Here is a 20,631-nt window from a genome sequence, read left to right as displayed (position 1 = left end):
TTGCCTTCATTATACACGAGTAATTTGGAAGATTACCAAAAAGGAGGGGAGAGGGAGGCTACAGAAAAAAACTCTGATCTTCAAAAATTCGACAAGAAAGCATGAGGAGTAGGTGGTGTTGAGAACCAGAAAGGCAAACTAAGCAATCAAAAAGATCAGGACACCAAGGCTGCCATGAAAAGCCAGCCCAGCACAGAAAGACAAGCATGACCGAGTACATAATCGCCGTCCACACACCATGGAAATGATAGCGTGCAGCCCCTAAACATGCAACCGAACCCCAGGGCAGAACCACAGCCTCCTCGTGTTCCCCGCCTAGAACGATCCATTCAAAAGACCTTCAAATGAGACCCAGGAAGGGCACGTATCCAGTCAACGGGTGTCTAGTGAATCACGTAACATGCCAGGCACTAGAGACTTTATTTTGTAAGGTTTTATTTATTTATTTGACAGAGAGAGGGGGACACATAGCGAGAGAGGGAGGAGGAGTGGGAGGAAGCAGCAGGCTCCCACTGAGCAGGGAGCCCAACGGGGAGCTCGACCCCAAGACCCTGGGATCACGACCAGACGCCGAACGACTGAGCCCCCCAGGGGCCCCGGCACTAGAGATCTGGAAAGTAAGTGAGGCATTTGCTCCCAGGGGGTTCCCAGTCTGGTGGGGGAAAGCGGCAGCCTGTTTACTGGGGACACAGCTTGCACCAGACACAGTCCTGGCCGCTAGCACGGAGGCAGACGCGGTCTCCGCCCCGTGCACAGAGGCCGCCGGGCGCAAGCGTGGGAAGAGAAGGCGGACTCTGCCTCAGCCGCCAGGAGGAGGCCCAGAAGAAAAGGCGTGTGAAAGGCGACTTGGAAGGACACGTTCAGCAGGAGGACAAGGTGGGGAGTCTCCGGCAGAGGGCGAGAGCGCGGTAGCAGGGCCGGGACGAAGCGCCAAGCACGCAGGGGTCAGGTAGGAAGGGAGGGGAGCCCCGAGCCCGGTCTCTGGCCGCAGGGGTGGAGGGAGACAGTCATCACCTCAGAAGTCGGGGCCACTGAGCGTCCGAGGGGCCAAGGAGTTAACAGGCAATAAAAACAAGAGGGGGGTCGGCCTCCCTGCGCACCATCTCGCGGAGGGCCGCCTTCGGGACAGACAGACGCCGGACGGGCTCGCGAAGGGCACTGAGCTTCCGCTACAAGAAGCGCCTCCTCTCCGCGCTCAGTTCTTCCCCGCGGCCGCGTTCATACAAAACGCGTCACACCGTCCGGTTTTCTGCCCCCGCCGCCCGGCAGCCGACGGAGAGCCGCGGACGCGCTCTGAGGGAGCGAGGTCGAAGCCTGCGCGCAGGGACGCGGGTCGGAGCACGGCCGCCTCCGCCCCGCCGCCTGTCCCGCACCGGGTCCGATGCTGCCTGGGCGCGAGAACACGGAAACGAAACGGAGCGAGGGACGGCCGACAGGGCGCAGGCCGGCGGCGGCCCAGGGCGCACCCCCCACAGGAAGCCGCCCCCGCGGCGCCCCACAAGCCAAGTTCAAACCGCACCAGCGTCCACGCGCACCGTCCGCATTTAGGTGCTAACGAAGGCCCGGCCTAGGACTCCATCCCTTACAGACGGAGCCCAGTGTCTGTTGAAAGAGAAAAACACGTTTTACCTCAGTGCGCCTGCAGAGAGAAAGAGTAAAAGTAACCTGAACTGTGTTTTTTCTCCTTCAATAAATTATAAATTCCTTCCGAATCACAGCCTATGTCTGTCTTTATAATCCTGACACTTAGCATTGTGCCTCATGGAAAGACTGAAGGATTAAATTTAGGAAGGATAAAGGCACAACCAGGAAATCTGAAGCTTGAAAGATTTTAAAGTTGGAAAAAAAAAATCACGATGAGAGACAAGAATGTAAAATCACTTATCTACTGAGGCAGGCACTAGAAAGACCTACATCTTCCCACCAAAATCAGAATACTGGCCAGACAAATCCTAAATCCAATCAATAATTCCAATGTTCTAAACTCCCTCAGGAAGTCGACAAATAATTCAAAAATGCTCTGAGTGCTGTTACAAATCTCATCGCGACCCTTATATATGTTGCTGAGGCCAACTCCCAATTCCTCCCGGGAAGAGTGACTGCTGAGATGGACAGCCAGTTCCCCCAACCGCCAGGCTGCTCTTCTGGTCACACTAAACCCACCCCTGGAAAGAAGTCTGAGAAAGATCCTCGTAGCAAAATTCTGCCTGAGCCAGCAGAATAATCCAGAACGTAAGCCGAGTGGACACCAGTGGGGGTGTGACCGCAAAGCAGGGAAAGCAACCCCACCCTCTACGTGTGCTGCAGTAACAAGGCACAGAGGACCGAAGGTCAAGGTGGGAACGAGGGAGGACCACTACCTTGATGCACCGGGACAGAGGGAGGAGCAAGCAAGGGTGACTCCCCGGTGTGGAGTCCTCCCTCCCCTTCCCGGCCAACACTGACGTCTCAGAGGCACGCCCCTGCCACCTTCGCAAGGTTCACCACAGCCATACCACCTGGGCTGTTCTTCGCTTAATATCACTCTTTAAACTGAGTTTTAAAACTTTTTACTTTGAATTAATTTGAGACAAAGCTGGAGAAAGGATACAGTGAGTTTCCTCATCCCCTCTCTCGGACCGCACTGCCCCTCCACAACCAGAACACAACTAGCAAGAGCAAGACATCAACAAGGACGTGACGTTACAAACCAAACTACAGACTGTACTAGAAATGCGCCAATTTTTATACTAACAATCTGTGCCTGTTCGAGGATCCCATCCAGGATCCCACATTACATTTAATTACTATTTCTTCCTACTCCGCACCAATCTGTAACGGTTCCTCCACCTTTGTCCTCTATATCCTGGACTCTGCTCCTTGATACGGGTTTTTCCGATATTCTCCTACAACCGGAGTGAGGTTATGCCACAACGACAGTGGTGGACTTTAGTGGATACGGTAAAATGTGTATCTGTGTCTCCATACTTACATAAATGACCAAATGTATACACGAGAGAGGAGAAAAATCTCTTCTCACAGAATTCAGTTAGTAAATGCAGACGGAAAGAGGAGAGCAATCGCCGAACACCTCTCAGCGGTCAACGGTGCAGACACGCGCTGCGACCAGTGGGCAGAGCTCGAAAACAAACAGGACTCACCCGACCTCCACGTGCCACCTCAAGAGCTTTACCAACTACTCAGGGAAAGACAGTGAGTGCAGTGGGGAGCCCTGCACACACCAGGCAGAGGACCAGCTATCAGGCACAAGGACATTACACACCCCTACAGTGTTATTCTCCTAAGTACAAGGTACTCCTGAAAAGAAACACAATGAAAACAAAACTGCATTGTTACATTTTAAATTAAATTAAAAAATAAACACTGAATTACAAGAAAAACCTAACAAATTTATTTATGAAAAGCCCTATCCGAAACAAGGCCCCTAAAGCAAAAGAACGGTTTATCATCACAATAGAGGAGACGGGTGCTACGGAAAGTTTAAGAGGAGGGTAAGTCTATAATTTTATTTTTTAATTTTGACATTGGACAACACAGAGAATACTAACATGTTTATTATTCATCAGGCAAAGCCTATTTGACAGAATTGGATTCTAGAAATGAATTCCTAACCAGAACGCCAAGTGTGACTCTGGTTCAACAAACTTTAGTTTCGAGAAAGCCTCCAGGACCCAATCTTCTGAACGTGTGCTTTTATTTAGTATTATTCTCCTGATGATTCTTTAAAAGGGGGGTCTGGCTCACAGCTATCCACTCGCCGGGCTCCTGGAGGCCATCACTCCGAATTTTGTACATATGGCATTCAGAAGACTTTTTCTTTTTTCTTTTTTTTAAGATTTTATTTATTTATTTGATGGACAGAGATCACAAGTAGGCAGAGAGGCAGGCAGAGAGAGAGAAGGAAGCAGGCTCCCTAATGAGCAGAGAGCCCGATGTGGGGCTCGATCCCAGGACCCCGGGACCACCACCTGAGCCGAAGACTGAGCCACTCAGGTGCCCCACAGAAGACTTTTTCGAGTTCTTCCCAATTCCTTCCGCCACAGTCAAAGTGTACTTCCCATGGCTTCCAGTAAAAAAAAAGGTTTATGCCACAAAAACCTGACACTCCTCTTGACGTGACAACAGTGACGTGAGACCTTTCTGCTCTCAGTTCAGGAGGAAGCGGCTGCTTAGAGTCATTGCTCAGGTCGTCCCAAAGCAGAGGAGTAAGTCAAGCGGCACAGGCCGATGGACCGCCACTCTACTGGGGACTGGGGACTGCTCTTCAGCACCGGCGTGGAATGAGACTGCCATCTGGATAGGAAAGGGTCCAGTTTCCAGGGCTGGAACATGCTGGATCAAACCTCCTACTCAACCGCCGTAGCATTCCGTACCAACTCTGCTCTTCTCACAACGTCACACCTTAAGTCTGTGTTAGTGTGTCACGAAGTCATCAACAGAATTTAAAAGGTTTCCTCTCGTCTGGGAGTTAGACAAGAAAGTCTTCGTCGACGTGTTTATTCAGCTCGCGGCCGGCAAATGGTGAAGGCTGTGCTGGTTTCAGAGCGTCCGTGAGCGTCCGGCTGAGCGGCGGGCGACAGCCGCCCAGTCCTCCCTGGCAGGCCAGCAACCCACAGCTAACTCACTGGACAAAGGAATCTCGTCAACTATGTTCTTTGTTTTGTTACTGGTCACCACTCTGACTCATAACTTTTTGTGTATTTTGCCAATTAGCAGTTCTAGCCTTTGCAATTAAGCACAGTATCCCAGACAAAGTGTTCTCAACTTTTCATTTTAACTCACCATCACATTCTGTACTGACTTCTGGGCTATTTAGAAATTGTTCCTGTTTGTTCCCGAAAGCTGAACAGGTTGGGGGTGGTGCCTTATGGTTTCACAATGAAGCCTGAGCACGGTGGTTCCATGCTGAGGTCTGGCTTATAAGGGGTCATTTCCTGAAAATCCATGGTTCAAAAATCTTTCTTTTTTTAAGATCGTATTTATTTATTTGACAGAAAGCCTGCGTGAGCACAAGCAGGGGGAGTGGGAGAGGAAGCAGGCTCCCACTGAACAGGGAGCCCAACATGGGGCTTGATCCCAGGACCTGAGCCGAAGGCAGACACTTAACTGAATGAGCGACCTGGGCGTCCCTCAAAACTCTTTATCGTATGTGTTTGTGCTTCTTATGCAGGCTGTAAGTTTATAAGACTAAAAAGCTAGTTCCAGTGGGTTATTAATGTGGCCCTTATTATAAATGAAGACATGAAAATCGTAATTATCCTTAGTGCCTTAATTTCCAAGACAATCTTTACCTTCAGGCTTTAAAAATGACACGTCTTCTGTTGTTGTAAGACCTACTGCGTGCACGTCAGACACAGCAGTCAGGCGGGAGAAAACAAGGCCTAGGCATGACCCTCATTTGCTACACCCATACCTACGTGTAGCTCACACTAGTCGTCCATAATTATCAACTTCCAAAAGTGAAATTTCATTATGCTGCTAGAAAAAGAAACAAACCTACAACAGAGCCCAAGGAGAGTCAGTATACAAAAATGCACGCTAACAACACCGACTGCATACACAGCCCCCATCCCGGACGCACGCATTCTCAAACTGCAGCCACCCAACGCTGACGTGTCACCGGCAAGCCAGGTTTGCCACGAAGCTTCCGAACTCCAACGTCGTCATGAGCTGGCATTTCAGAGAAATCACAGGTTTCGCTCCCCAGTCATCTGTTTCTATTGGACATTGAAACAAACGCTGCTAAGTTTCTAAAATGCTCCTTCACATGCCACCTAAATCATCACACACTTTGGGACGAACAGTGGCCCATACTAATGGGCTGAAGCATGAACAGAAGAGTCAAGGTCTGATGGTCTCTGGGAAGACTCACATAGACACAGATGCAGCGTGTGATAAAGGAGGCATTTCAAATGTAAACAGGAAGTGTACTCTTCAACAAATATGAGAGGAAAAACTGTGTGACCTAAATAAACGACAATGCAGCTCTAGTCTTCAGATCAAGAGATCCCCGAATGACATAAGACTCGTGTGTGCACGCGTGCGTGTACAAAGCACCATAAGAATATGTGAGGACAATAGGAGAGTTAAACACTCCCACGTGGACTATGACTTTCCCTAAGAAAGAAATATCACACATTAAGTCTCGTTACTATTTGCCATCAGTCATTTAAAAATAAATTTGAGGGGCGCCTGGGTGGCTCAGTGGGTTAAGCCTCTGCCTTCGGCTCAGGTCATGGTCTCAGGGTCCTGGGATTGAGCCCCACATCGGGCTCTCTGCTCAACGGGGAGCCTGCTTCCCTCCTCCCCCCGTCTGCCTCTCTGCCTACTTGTGATCTCTGTCAAATAAATAAATAAAATCTTAAAAAAAAATAAAAATAAGTTTGAGCACATCAAAGTTAGAATTTTCTACACAGAACAATATAACACAGGCTAATAAAATGACAAAATGGGAATAAATATTTGTAACACTGTAACACCAACTGTTTGTAAAAGCTCTCCAAAATAATTTAAAGAGATGTACAATCAAATAGAAAAATTAGCAGAAGCTACACCCAGTGCAGAGGAAAATAATCTTTTAAACATAAGAACTTCATTTTAACTAATTTGAGGAAAACATGCAACAGAAACACAATGAAATAGGCTTTTTAACCCCTGTTTGGCAAACAAACTCAGCACGCTGCGGGTTACAAAGGACAGTAGCTACTCCCGTTCGCTGAGAAAGCTGCCTTAGCAATCTAGAATCTATTACAATTCAAAATGTGCATAGCCTTTGACCTAGCACTTCTAGAAATTTAACCTATACATATTAAAGGCACATATGCAAGGATTTATACTGCAAAACACGGACAGCAAGTGGCCATGAAAATACACGACTGCTAAGTTACAAAATGTTCATCACGCCGATGACCACCAGCGTTTTCAAAGAATGCGGCCCCTCCACCTGCACCGAACCGCAGCCGTCTCCAGACGCATTCTCGGGGCAAGTGCTGGGTCTGTCTAATGGGCTCCCCTGGGTGCTCGGGCAGCAGAAGGGCAGGCAGGCACCTGACGACTCCGCGGGCACAGACTAGCCGCGAGGACAGGGAAGCACCTGGGACACAATGTGGCTGTCTGGATCGGGGACAGAGAGAGGGGAGCTGGGGTGAAAGGGGGATGAGACGCGATTATTTTGCATCGTTACTTTTGATTGCCCCAATTATAGCCCCTGCCCATGGAATGCTTCGCTCTTTTGGAATAACAAGCAAATGAAGCTATGGGAGAAGGTTTTTGTTTTTGTTTTTGTTTTTAAGATTTTATTTATTTATTTGTCAGAGAGAGAGGGAGAGCGAGCGAGCACAGGCAGACAGAGCGGCAGGCAGAGGCAGAGGGAGAAGCAGGCTCCCCACAGAACAAGGAGCCCGATGTGGGACTCGATCCCAGGACGCTGGGATCATGACCTGGGCCGAAGGCAGCTGCTCAACCCACTGAGCCCCCCAGGCGCCCCTGGGAGAAGGTTTCTAAAGGAGCTAAACGTAACCAAGAGTAGGTTCTAAATGAGGTGCTGGGAGGAAAGAACAGCAAAGTACCCGCCAAAGAACATTCGATTTTGATTCTTTTTTTTTTTTTAATTTTTTATTTATTTATTTGACAGAGAGAGATCACCAGTAGGCAGAGAGGCAGGCAGAGAGAGAGAGAGAGGAGGAAGCAGGCTCCCTGCAGAGCAGAGAGCCCGACGTGGGGCTCGATCCCAGGACCCTGGGACCACGACCCGAGCCGAAGGCAGCGGCTTAACCCACTGAGCCACCCAGGCGCCCCCGGATTTTGATTCTTAACAAGTTTTTGGTTCCAGTTTATTACACGTACAACGGAAAACATTTCACGTTCTAAACTCCACAGGCCTAGATACGTTAGGAATTTTGAGGGCAGTTACGTGCCAGTTTCATAAACACTCTCATCAGATGCTTTTAGAATAACTAAGCCCGTTCTCCGCAGACGTAGGCTTACTTTCAGGGCTAATCTCACCTCCACAGCCGGGACGCTGCATCTTCTCCCGATATGTAAACAGGAGCAAATGACACCAAGCTTCTCTATTTGGCCTTTGAGCTTGAGGCACATTATCTTATCTTCTCTGAAAATTAAATATGGCCAAACTTCAAAAATACCGTTAACAAAGATGTTTTTAAATGGGGAAAAAATGCTTTTCTTAAATGCAGACACATTTTGTAGTAACAAAATGAAGTTTTTAAAAGTGTAAGTCATATATAGTTTAAATCAGATTTCATTAACTATGAGAATAAAAAAAAATTACGGTCACTGAAGTCAGAGTGCATTTATATGATATGACTTCCATACTCCAAATGCTCAAATGGGCTACCCATTTATAAAAAGAACATTAGCATGCGTATTAATATCTTGACTTCTAAAAACAACAAAGTTTCCTTCGTTTTGCTATTTGGGTTTATCTCCCTTTAGCAATTTACTCCATTTAACAGTGTAAACAGAATAATCAGTCTCACACGGGTGTTGAGTCAGTTACTTCCCTATCCGTGCACTGACTGCCAAAACAGGAGCAGTTTGACACAATTAAAAGACTAATCAAGTAAGACACTTCCTTTTGAGTTAATTAAAATGTTAAATGTTACCAGAAGTATTATTTGTGAATAATACACCATCTATGATGAAAATATAAGAGCACTTCATGCAACGAATATTTAAAGGTGCATCAACTGCAGTAACTGATGATTGACGATCGTATCCACGAAACCGAATGTGCAATACGACTCCTAATTCGAAACATATATAGAAAAAGACTAGAAAAAAATTTACCCACGTATTAGCAGTGTTTTATTTTTAAACGGAGGGTGGGGTTCCAAAGAGGTAGTTTTTCTTCATTTCAGTATATTTTAAATGTTCTATAATAAACATTATAATTAGATAGGAACTCACTTTAAAATAAAGTATCCAACACAAAATGCAATAGCTTAATCCCATTACAATAAATTCTGAAAGACCTTCTTTTCTTACATAAGAGCTGGATGGTAAATATAGCACCATTTTAATAGCAAAGCCCTGGAAATAACCTACACATACACATGCAGACACGCAGACAGACGCACACATAAACAGGAAAGAGGTTCCACAACACAAACCACGTAGGGGGATGTTGTGCACCTGTGGAAACAGAACTACAAAGACCAAAAGAGTCATCACTAAGACACAACGCCAAGGAGAAGAACAGTGTGTTGCTCACTTTTACTGAAGAAGTGAGGGGGGCATGTTTATTTGTGTTTAGACTAGTTCTGAACAGACACTGAAGACACTGGTCCTCGTGGGGAAATCCGGAATCTCTGTGAGAGGAAGGTGTCATTGTAAGCCCTTTAGCTGGATTTCACTTTTCACAATTTTTTTCAATTAAAAAAAGGGAATATTGTTTCAAAGTCACCAGCCTGGAGACTGGAAATGGAAACATTATTAAAGCGAGGAAGATGAGTAATAACTCAGTCTGACTTTCTCGTTACCAAGAATTACGACTTTCATATTACAAGATGTGAAACAGAGAAGCCCAGAGAAGATGAGCAACTCCATCGCAGCTGGTTATGGGGACAAACCTTTCCTCTGGTTTCCACTGCACTTTCTGCAATTTCACATGTTGTAGTGAAGATGTGATATGAATCGTGCTGCTTGCCACGCAATAGAGTTTACTCAAGTTCCTTCAAAACATTAGAGCATTAAAGCTTCATCGCAAGGAAAACTAGTTCAAAAAGAAGCGGGATTTTCTCAGGGCCCCTTCGCAGTGACTGCCGTGTCCTGCAACTTCCCCGCAGTTGAAGGAGGGCGTGAGAGAAGCGGGAGGCGGACGCGAGACGCGGAGGCCACAGGACAGCACCGAGCAACACAGAGGACGGACCAGGGCTCCCGAGCCCTGTAGTTTTCACTCAAGTTCTGGACTCGCTGGGCTCTGATCTCTCCCTCAGAAAGGTGTGGCAGGAAGTGCACATGCCTCCAGGAGCCACGGAGATAGGAGGGCACAAGCCAAACGCCCGCGGGAGGACGGCCGCCGATGTCACTGCGACCAGGAAGGGGAGAAAAGGGACTCCCTGGAGACAAACACGTCCCCAGGGTCTGACAGCAAGGTGAGGATGTGCAGGCGGCACTCACTGCCCCGCCCCGGAAGAGACATCCGTACAATTTCTTCTAGAGAACAAAGCGCATCTAAAACCTTTGCGAAGTGCATACTGTGACCAAGCAATGCAACTTCTTCAATTTGTCCTAAAAAATAATGATCAATTTTTGGCTCTAAAGATGTTCCTCACAATAAAGAAACCCTAAAATCCAAAAACAAAGCATAAACATATACTTTATACAAAGTTCATGCAATGAGCATGTATAGTAATTTTTAAAAACTGAACAAAATTTTAATTTAATTTTTTATTTTTTTAAAAGATTTTTATTTATTTATTTGACAGAGATCACAAGCAGGCAGAGCGGCAGACAGAGGAGAGGAGGAAGCAGGCTCCCTGCTGAGCAGAGAGCCCAATGCGGGGCTCGATCCCAGGACCCTGAGGTCATGACCTGAGCCGAAGGCAGAGGCTTAACCCACTGAGCCACCCAGGTGCCCCCAAAATTTTAATTTTAGAAAACAGACTGAATGACTTGACTCAGCTTTGGGATAACACAGAGTCAGATACAAGATAGAGAGGAATGGCTAGAGCAAAAAAAAACAAACAAAAGCCTCAGAATCGAGCCCCATACAAAGGCACGGGGTCCTCCCATGAGCCCACCTCTCGCACACCGCCTCTGCTCATTCCCTCGCGGATGAGTGCTTTCCGACGGGGAGCGTGGCCAGCCACACCGGGACATCCGTGCGGGCTTTCTGACTGCGTGCCCCTTTTCTGCTCTTACTGTAAATGCCAGCATCCCTCAGAGTTCTGTTCCAAGTTTACAAGTCTCCTCAGAGGGACACCGGCCCGAGGATCCCGGTGCGTCTCACAGCTTCAGTCACGTACAGATGGTCCCCGGGTTCTATCCAGAGGTCCTGACCAGCACGTGCACAGGCCTCACGTTGCACAGGCCCCCGGAATAGAACATCGTCTTGGTTCCTGGAGTCACCACCCACCCTGGTAATCCCAGAGAAACACCCAAGGTGACCCTCTCACGGCAGAGCTCCTCAATTCTGCCTCCTCAACGGCCCTTGAACTCCCCTCCACCCAGAGCCCACCGCTTTGCTCTGGGCCCTCACTACTCCGCTGCAAACTCTGGCTGCCTCTCGCCTGGTTTCCAGCCACCTGCGCTGTCCCACACTCATGTCTCCCAAAACCTCACTCCACTGCGTAGAGTCCTTCACTGGCTCACCAAGGTGCCTGGATGTGCTGAGTGTGACCCCCAGAACCCTTTATGATCTGGCCCCCGATGGCCTCTCCCCAGCGTTCTCTTCTCCTACCCTGATCCAGCCCCGCTGGACGGTGTGCAGGTGATCACCACCCCCCACGGCTGGACTCCTCTCTCCATGTGGGTCCATCTCACTGACGGCAACGATACTCACATATAAACAGTAGCAAGAAAGCCAGCCCGGCACACAGAAGCCTATGGCACTAGCCTTATACCACTTGCCTGGGGTTCTGGAAATAGGACACAGACAGCACTAGAAGAAAAGGAAAACAAGCCTCCTCCTCTCGTGCCGGTAGTGGATTGTCCAAATGCTTCCCCTGACCAAAAACGTACCACGATCGTCTCCTACTTCACTCACCTCTCCTCCACATCCGCACGTCTGCCTCCTGCCCTGTAGCTGTCACGGGGACAACCCAAAAACACTCATCCCCAAATTATCTACCCCCCCGGCCCTACTATACATCCAGTCTTCTCCCCAAGGGTGGTCGGGTTGCCCTAAGTAAACTCAAATTGCGGCACATGACCGGCGTCTGAGTAAGTTTCCAAGGCACAGAGCTACAACGCTGTCTCCAAATCAGCTGAGTTTCATCAAAACGTCTACTGAAAAATTACTTGGTTGACACTTTTTGCTTTGCAACTGTTTCATTATTTCCGTAATAGTTACACAGCTGATAACTACTGACTCAATGTAGTAGGAGAAAAGGAAAGCCATAATATTGAAATATTAATAGGTTAAGACAGAAAAATAACATACAGAAGTCATGTAGGATTAGCATTTACAACTTAGCTAAAACTGATACCCCTTCTGTGGTGGCTTTAGAATATTTTCACAAATTCGGGAGCACCTGGGGGGCTCAGTCGGTTGAGGCTCCGACTCTTGATTTCAGCTGAGGTCACGACCACGGGGTCGTGAGATCCGTCCTGTGTCAGCCTCTGCACTCAATGGGGGGAGTCTGCTTGGGATTCTCCCCCCCCCTGCGCCTCCCCCTGCTGTGCACACGCACGCACTCTCTCTCTCACAATAAATAAAATACATTTTTAAAAAAAGAATATTCCCACAAATTCTTTGATGCTGCTTCCCTTTACGACGTGCAGCTTGACCCCTCTCACCTTGAGTATGGACTGGATGGACAAAGAGAACAGACGAACATGTACGTGACCTTCAGGACTGCGTCGTACAGGCACGCCGCTTTCTCTGCGCCCTCTCACCTCACAAGCCGTGTCACGAGGACACTAGCAGCCCTCAGAAGAGTGCAGGCGGCGGGAAGCTGACCCCCCCACACACCCCAGCACTAATTTCCAGGTCCGCGGACAAGGGAGCCCGCTGTGGGTCCCACAGCTCAGTCCGAGCTTTAGGCTCCTGAGCCTCTATGAGACCCTGAGCCGCCAGCACCACCCCAGCTGCTCTCGGACACCTGCCCCACAAAGCTGAGATGACGAGAAGGCACTGCTTCAATCCACTGTCACACTGAATAGAGAACATGTCCTTCATCTCCTGGAGACTCAGAAAGTGGCAAGTAGATATCATGACTGTCTTGTTTTGTTTTTAAAGATTTTTAGTAATCTCTACACCCGACGTGGTACTCGAACTTACAACCCTGAGATCAAAGTCGCATGACTGGGCGCCTAGGGGGCTCAGTCTGTGAAGTGTCTGCCTTCGGCTCAGGTCATGATCCTGCGGTCCTGGGATTGAGCCCCACATCGGGCTCCTTGCTCGGTGGGGAGTCTGCCTCTACCCCACTCACGCTCTCTGAGAAGAACAGAAATCATTAAATAAACAAACACACACAAAGTCACATGCTCTCCTGAGTGAGCCAGCCAGACACCCCAATGTCACAACTGTTTAGATTACTGTCATTTAAATGCTCACTGCAGCACTGTTTTGTAATCTGCTATTTCCATAAACAATGAATCATTTTAATAAATATGACATTAAAGTACAGATATTAATAAACAAACATCATGACCATGTTAATGGCTGTATAGTGTTCCATTACGTTGTTACGTGACCATTTGCTTAACAAATTTCCTATTGTTAGACATTTATGTTGTTTTAAGTTTTTAATATGGTGAATATCACCATAATCATCATTTTTTCCCAAACATCTTTCCTATGCACCTGTCAAATTAGTCCCTTAGGATGGATTTCTAGAAGTAGAATTACTGGATTAGAGGGGATATACCTTGTTGAGATTTCTGAAGCTAAACGGTACCCCCCGCCCCCCACCAAGTAGGTTGTGCCGATCTACCTGATAAGGTCTGTCTTTAACCTGCTCAGCACAGAACGCAAGGGGCTATATGGAGACAAGCCAACAGAGTAAGTTCCCACTCCTGCCTTCCTGTTGACAGTGTAAGTAAAGGAAAACGTGAAGAGGCTGAGGCTGGAGAGCAGGAACGGGTAGAAGCAGCTACTCTTACGGTGGCATAAAATAAGGTCACTGCCAAAGAATAAGATGTCCAACTTCCAAACTCCGTCTGCATTCACTAAGTTACAAGAATAAAAGGAAAGTGCCCGGAGAGAATTCCCTCCTGCTTCTGCAAGAAATTCTTCTGCAGCTCCCGTGTGCTCTTGTGACACCTCCTATGTGCTCCCTTAGCTAAGAGACTCAGTGGGTGAGGAGGTCCCTAGGCCATAATAGCAGCTGAAGCGTGCCCAGCCGGGCAGGGACTGGTGAGGCAAGCCAGGTACCTGGGGGACAAGACGTAAGGAGCTGCCTGTGGTGCTGCCGCAGGGCCAGCCTCGAGAGTGAGGCCACCCGGAGCCCTGCGGTTGTCCAACCTGAATGAGTGCCTCCTAGAAATTCTGTGCCCTAGCTGCCTCACTTGCCTCGCCCCAGGCCCTGATTACAAGTACAAGGGAAACTAGACAAAAGTCTCAGCCCTTTTCTTCGGCCTGATCTCCCTAAGAACCAGATCAAGAATTCCTAACCTTACCTGCTATGGGGAACTAGTTTTCTGACCCCATATATGAAGGCTACCAACAGTTATGTCCAAGAGAACGGAAGTGGTACTGCTAAATGAAACAGTGATGTAATAATACCAGTCCTGACAATAAATTAACATAAATCTGATCTCAGAAAAATGTTTACTTTACTTAATGACAGAGCCACAAGAGTTTTATTTTCAACTGCAATATACACAGAGTAGCGTGACAACACATATACCAAGTGCCAACTTAAAAAAAAAAACACAAAAAACAACAGGGAAAGGTGCCTTATGGCTCAGTCAGTTAAGTATCCAACTTGATCTGAGCTCAGGTCTTGATCTCAGGGTTGTGAGTTCAAGCCCTGCATTGGGCTCCACACTGGGCATAGAGGCCACTTAAAAAAAATTAATTTAAGGGGTGCCTGGGTGACTCAGTGGGTTAAGCCTCTGCCTTTGGCTCGGGTCATGATCTCAGGGTCCTGGGATCGAGCCCCACATCCGGCTCTCTGCTCAGCAGGAAGCCTGCTTCCCTCTCTCTCTCTCTCTGCCTGCCTCTCTGCCTGCTGTGATCTCTCTCTGTCAAATGAATGAATAACTTTAAAAAAATTATAAAGTAAAAAAAAAAAAAAAAACCCAGCTAAAAAATGGGCAAAAGGGGACACATACAGATGGCAAATAAGCATATGAAAAGACACTCTACATCATGTGTCATCAAGGAAATGCAAATTAAAACGAGCTATTCAAATGACCAAAATCCAGAGCACTGACGACACCAAATGCTGGAGGGGATGTGGAGCAACAGGAACTCTCATTCGTTGCTGGCGGCAGTGATAACAGGACAGCCACTCTGGAAGGCAGTTCTGCAGTTTTTGTTTTGTTTTGTTTTTAGAGATTTATTTATTTGGGAGAGAGAGGGCACATACAAGGGCAGAGCAGCAGAGAGAGAGGTCGGGAGAGAAGCAGACTCCGCTCTGAGCGAGGGCTCCCCCACAGGACACTGAGATCTCGACCCGAGCAGAAACCAAGAGCTGGACACTGAACCAACCAAGCCACCAGGCGCCCTAGTTCTAACCTCCTTATACAACCAAACACTCCTACCACACGATGCACGAGTGTGGGGGAGCATGAGTAAGCAAAGGAGGGTGGATTTTTAGGGCAATTAGCTATTCTGTATGATACTCTGAGGGTGGATAATATGTCATTATACATTTGCCAAAACCCACAGAAGATACAACCACAAAGAGTGAACATTAATGTATCAATACTGGTTTATCAATTATGACAAATGACCTACACTAACGCAAGACGCTCATAACTGGGGAAACGTGAGGTGGAGGAGAGGGTGCGAAGGGAACTCTGTACCTTCTGCCTGACTTTCTTCTATAAGGCTCTAAAAAATAAAGTCCTAAGTTTTTTTAAAGCAATGGATAAAAATTAAAGAAATATTATTTCTACTGCCACTCTTCCTCAACTGTCTACGCAAAGTTGGGAAAGAAATTTTAATTTTCTTTCTCCTATCTATGAGCTTTTCCAGGGACACCTGGGTGGCTCAGTCAGTTAAGCATCTGCCTTCAGCTCAGGTCATGATCCCAGGGTCCTGGGGTGGAGGTCCCCATCGGGCTCTCTGCTCAGCAGGGTGTCTGCTTCTCCCTCTGACTGCTGCTCCCCCTGCTTGTGTCCATGCATGTGTTCTCTCTCTCTCTCTGCCAAAAAAATAAATAAAATCCTAAAAAAGATTAACTTTTCCATAACCACATGCATTTCTTCCCTGTAAGTCTCAAAAAATTTATCTCTTCTGCTCACACCTAATTCTTCCCATTGGCCTTCCCCAACACTCTGAGAGCTCCACAACTCCTCCCTCCGCCACCTGCTCCTTCCCCAGTCTATAACTTGCTCAACTTTCTCCCATCCCTCCCTACAAAAACAAAACCTTCCTTAGCCCCTGAATGTAACCTTCTTCAAGTCCTTTTCAAAAAAGATCTAGCCACTTTTTGACTTTCCATTCACTCCCTGATGTACTGCAATCTGACTTACAAGTCCTATGACCTTGGACTATCATCCCCATAAAGTCACGCGGGCTTCATCCTTGTTACTGTTTCCTCACTGCACCCCTGCAGCTCCTGGCACTGTGGTCTCCTCCCCCTCCCCACCTCAGCCCACACCAAGTATGATTCTTTCCTAAGTATTCTCCACACTTATTAGATGTTATAATGCCCCACAAGCCACACCCCATCCCAGACTCTGAGCCTTCCCCTCAGACTTCTATCCTGAGTCATGTATCTGACAGCAGCTACCACATCCGCACACCTAGCTCAGATGTCCCTCATTTCACACACGTACAATCAACAGCCTGCTACACATCTCTGCCTATGTCCACAGAAACCTAGACATTCCATTCAACAACCAATTGCCCCTCTTGGAGAATCCACTCCCTACTACTCACACAACTAGACTGCTCTATTTGTACCAAGGGTTCCAACCCCCGTCCCAGACTCCGCTCATCGAGTGGGAAGCTGACCCAGACCAATCGGATTTCCTCTCCTAAGAAAGGGAATTGTGATCCGACAGTCTCGGCAACAGCTCAACTAGGAAATCATACACTGCGGAGGTCACGTGCAAGGACAAGAATGAAGGAGACAGTGCAGCCCAAGGAGAAAAACCGAGAATAACCACCTTGGTGCTGATGACTTGGTATCTGGGTGTGTTTCTGTCCTCACATTCTTTGAGACACTATCAAATTCTTCCCATACACTTTCCCCCTGCTAAGCAATTTTCAGTGGATTTCTATACTTGTAATCGAATGGCACCTAAGATATTCTTCTCTGCACTACAGGAAAGGAAATAAAAATACTGTCCATGAACTATGCCATGCCGCCAAGATGTACCCTGGTAACAGAAATACTAAAAGAAGGAAACTGTGTGACTTAGAATCAGCGGAACCCAGTATGTACTTGACTCCATGTACACCCTCCCACCACCTAGAATGCCCTTCTTGTTTCCCACCAACCCTAACTCTGCATCCTTCAGGACTAAGCCCCAACCAACTCTACCTTTTCCTGGACCAGCCCCAGCAGAAATCCAGAACATAATAACTACTCTCTACTGTTATTTGACTTCTAATTGTTTAAATCTTAACTGTTCAACAAGACCATAATGAGGGCATGGAATTTTCCTTATTATGTTTCAGATGCTACACAGAATCTTTACAAATAAACACGAAAAACAGTCATTTAATTTGGAAAAAGAAAAGATGTATTCAAAAGGTGGCACTATTCAGTGTTCCACCAAGCTCAAGAAAGAAGGGAATATTACAAATAATTCAATACATGAAAGAAAACCATTATAACCTTTTACCTTTTAAATGAGGGGAAAGAATTACATTGTAGCTTAAGAGAATTAAGGAAATATGCATTTGTAGGTGCTCAACAATTTGGCCAAGAAACAAAATTAAAACTATAATTACAATGAAACTACATCCCCACCAGAATTGCTGAAATTAAGGACAGACAATAAGAAATGTTGAAAGGAAGTGAGGCCACGGATACCCTTAGACACTTCAGATGTGCGCACTAGAGCGAAGTGTGTGTATGACCCAGCACAGGAGCGGGTGTGTGTCCTCAAGACACCATAAAAACAGATCACACAATGCAACGAAACGAGGAGAATGGACTCCACCTCTGGGACAGAATGCGGACCTCCAACTCAGGAACAAACTGTATGTGACCCATCACATAAAGTTCAACAGGCAGAACTAAGGTACAGCAACAGCGATCACACAGCAATTATCTCGGGGAGAAGGAATACTGAATAGAAGGGAGCAGAAGGAAGCCTATGGAATGCTGGGAGTGTTACTTGGTTGGGGGGGCGGGGGTGGTCACAACGGTGCAGTCATTTGTAAAAATCCTCCTAGCTGAACCCGCAGTTGATTCCTCACCCCGATTCCAGGCCAGTGCACCCATCCCCAGCCACTGTGGGTTAAGTACTGTTGGCCCCTGAGTGCTACCTTCCCAGGATAACTGCCCTCAGCCAAGGGCCAGCAGTGTCAGAGTCCCACTGTCACCCCAGGGGTGGCCTGCAGCCATAGACCAACTGATGGGGGGGGGGCGGGTTTACAAAATTCTAGCCCCCTTAGCTCAAGAAGGGGCGGTTCTGTGATGCCAGCCATGGTTCCAAGTTCTTGGTGGGATTGAGCCGCAGCTAGACTCCAAGCAAAAAGACCTCCTTTTCCCTGCCCCCTCCCCCCCAATGTCATGTGCACCAAGGTCACCTCCTCAAGCTCTTCTAGGGACATGACCTAAGACACATATAGCTGTTTAGTCTAAACTTCAACCAAAAAAAAAAAAAAAAAAAGAAAAGAAAAGAAAAGAAAAATTGTTGTGCACGGCTGAACACCAAGACATGCCATCTCCCCGCGGTTCTGATCAACAGGTAAGTGCTGCTCCGTGCGGAGCGGTGCTGCCCGTCGAGGCGACAGCACGCGAGCAGCGCATGCGGGGCGCTCCGGTTTCGGGGCGAAGCCGCGGGAAGCGGCACGGCCTCTGCGGTGGTGACCGGCCAGCAGCTCGCTGTGCGCATGGGCAGCACTCATGAGCTCTCCCTCACCTGTCCGCTGCACCTGCGGGGCGGGCAGAGGGCACCTGCAGGGTTCGCGGCGGCCGGCCGCCTGCAGCCAACCGCTCGCGCGCACCCCAAGGCCCGACGACGACCGGGGTGGCGGGGGGGGGGGGGGAGGCCTGCCCGCTCCGTGCCGGGGTCGCCGCCGGGACAGAGGAGCGCACTGCAGCGCCCAGCACGAAGCCAACAGTACGCCGCTCCGGGGACCGAGCATCCGCCGAGGACTCCGCGCCCACCCGGTCTGCACCTCACGACCCGCGCGGGTCAGCGAGCGAAGAGGAGCGCCCCGCGCCGGAGAGACCCGTAAGCGCCGACGGACCAGGCCCGCCGCACGTTTCCGAACCCGCGGGGCGCGTCTTACTTTTGGCCTCGAATCCCAGGCGTACGGAGAAGCAGCCACGAGCCAGGCCGGCGTCGGGGCGAGCGCACGGGGCACCGCGGCAGGGACAGCGGCCGGGACAGAGGCCCCCGGGCGCGCGCGGCGGCGCGAGGGACGGAGCAGCGAGCCCGGGAGGAAGGCGGCCCGAGGACCCCACGGTGTCCGGAGAGCCGGGCGCGTGGCCTGGCGGCGCCGGGTTCCCACGAGCGTCCTGCCCCGCTGCGGGGCCGCGGACACCGCCCGCCGCGCAGACCCGGCCCGGGGAGCGGCCGCGGCACCGCCGTCCGCAAACGCGCGCGGGAACCACCGCGTCCCCGGCCCCCGGCGCGGCGCGCACCCCCGCGGCCGCAGGAAGGGCAGCGGCCCGGCCCGCAGGCCCCTCCGCCCGCAGCCCCACAAGCAGGGCAGCCCCCGCCCGGCCGCCCCCTCGGAGCCGCAAGCCCGCGCACAGGCCGCTCTCACCTTCCTGCTGGCGCCACCGAGGGACACCTTGGGCCGCGTCTTGAAATCCCCTTCGAAGCTGAACATTTTTACCGCTTATCCCATCTGGGAGGAGCCCCCGACCCTGACAGCAGCGGGGCGGGCGGGGCGGGCTCCTGGGGGAGGGGTCTCCGCGGGGAGGGGTGGGCGCGGAGGAGGGGTCTCTGCGGGCGGGACGGACCGTGCCGGGGGGCGACCCCGAGCCCCAGCCCGGCCTGAGTGGGTGGGGGGGGGGGAGGCGACACACAGCTGGAGCGGCTCCTCCTCACCTCCCCCCTCATCCACGCCTCCCCACTGCTCCGGCCGAGGCCGAGGGCGCCGGCAGGGCCGCGGACCCCGCACTTGCACCGGGAGCAGCCGCCGGGAGGAAAGATGGCCGCCGGCCGGGGCTGGCGTGCGCGGTCCCGCCTGCGCGCGCGCGCCCGACGCCGACGCCGACGCCCAGGCCCTGCATCCCGCGGGCCGCCAGCCTGCGCGCGCCCGCCACCGACGCCGCGGCGCTCCCCGGAGCCCGGCCGGCGTGCGCGCGCCCGACGCCGACGCCGCGGGGCTCCCCGAGCCCTCCAGCGTGCGCGCGCCCGTCACCGACGCCGCGGCGCTCCCAGGAGCCCTCCAGCGTGCGCGCGCCCGTCGCCGACGCGCCGGAGCGTGGGAAGGCCCCGCGGTGACCCGGCTTTGCGGCGGGACGGGGCGGGGCGGGAGCGCCAGCACCTGCGCGCCGGAGCTGGACGCGCGCGTGCGCAGTCCCTGGGCGCGTGCTGGCCGCGGTCGGTGCGGGGAGAGGCCGGCCGTGTCGGGTCCCGGGCCCCCCACGCGCGACCCGCGCGGACGTCGTGGGATCCAGAGCGTGGGGCCCCCGCACT

The 20,631-nt window shown here is 50.3% G+C and overlaps 1 protein-coding gene across 5 annotated transcripts in view; it reads right to left on the bottom strand.

Annotated features, from left to right (window-relative positions):
* Window positions 1–20,127, bottom strand: part of UBE3C (ubiquitin protein ligase E3C) — a 112,340-nt gene extending 92,213 nt beyond the window's left edge. For 4 of the 5 annotated variants that reach the window (XM_047696106.1, XM_047696110.1, XM_047696107.1 and 1 more), the window contains exon 1: window positions 8,005–8,112. In XM_047696106.1, the coding sequence (XP_047552062.1) occupies window positions 8,005–8,097 (93 nt within the window). In that variant the 5' untranslated portion in view covers window positions 8,098–8,112. Of the gene's footprint in view, window positions 1–8,004; window positions 8,113–19,750; window positions 19,907–19,939 lie in introns of those variants that run through there. The other variant, XM_047696109.1, reaches the window with a different exon arrangement.
* Window positions 20,128–20,631: the final 504 nt, after the last annotated feature.

This window comes from Lutra lutra, chromosome 11 (assembly GCF_902655055.1).
Source record: "Lutra lutra chromosome 11, mLutLut1.2, whole genome shotgun sequence".
Classification (NCBI taxonomy): domain Eukaryota; kingdom Metazoa; phylum Chordata; class Mammalia; order Carnivora; family Mustelidae; genus Lutra; species Lutra lutra.
The sequence above is the reverse complement of the archived record's forward strand: the minus strand, read 5'-3'. Positions and strand labels throughout refer to the sequence as shown.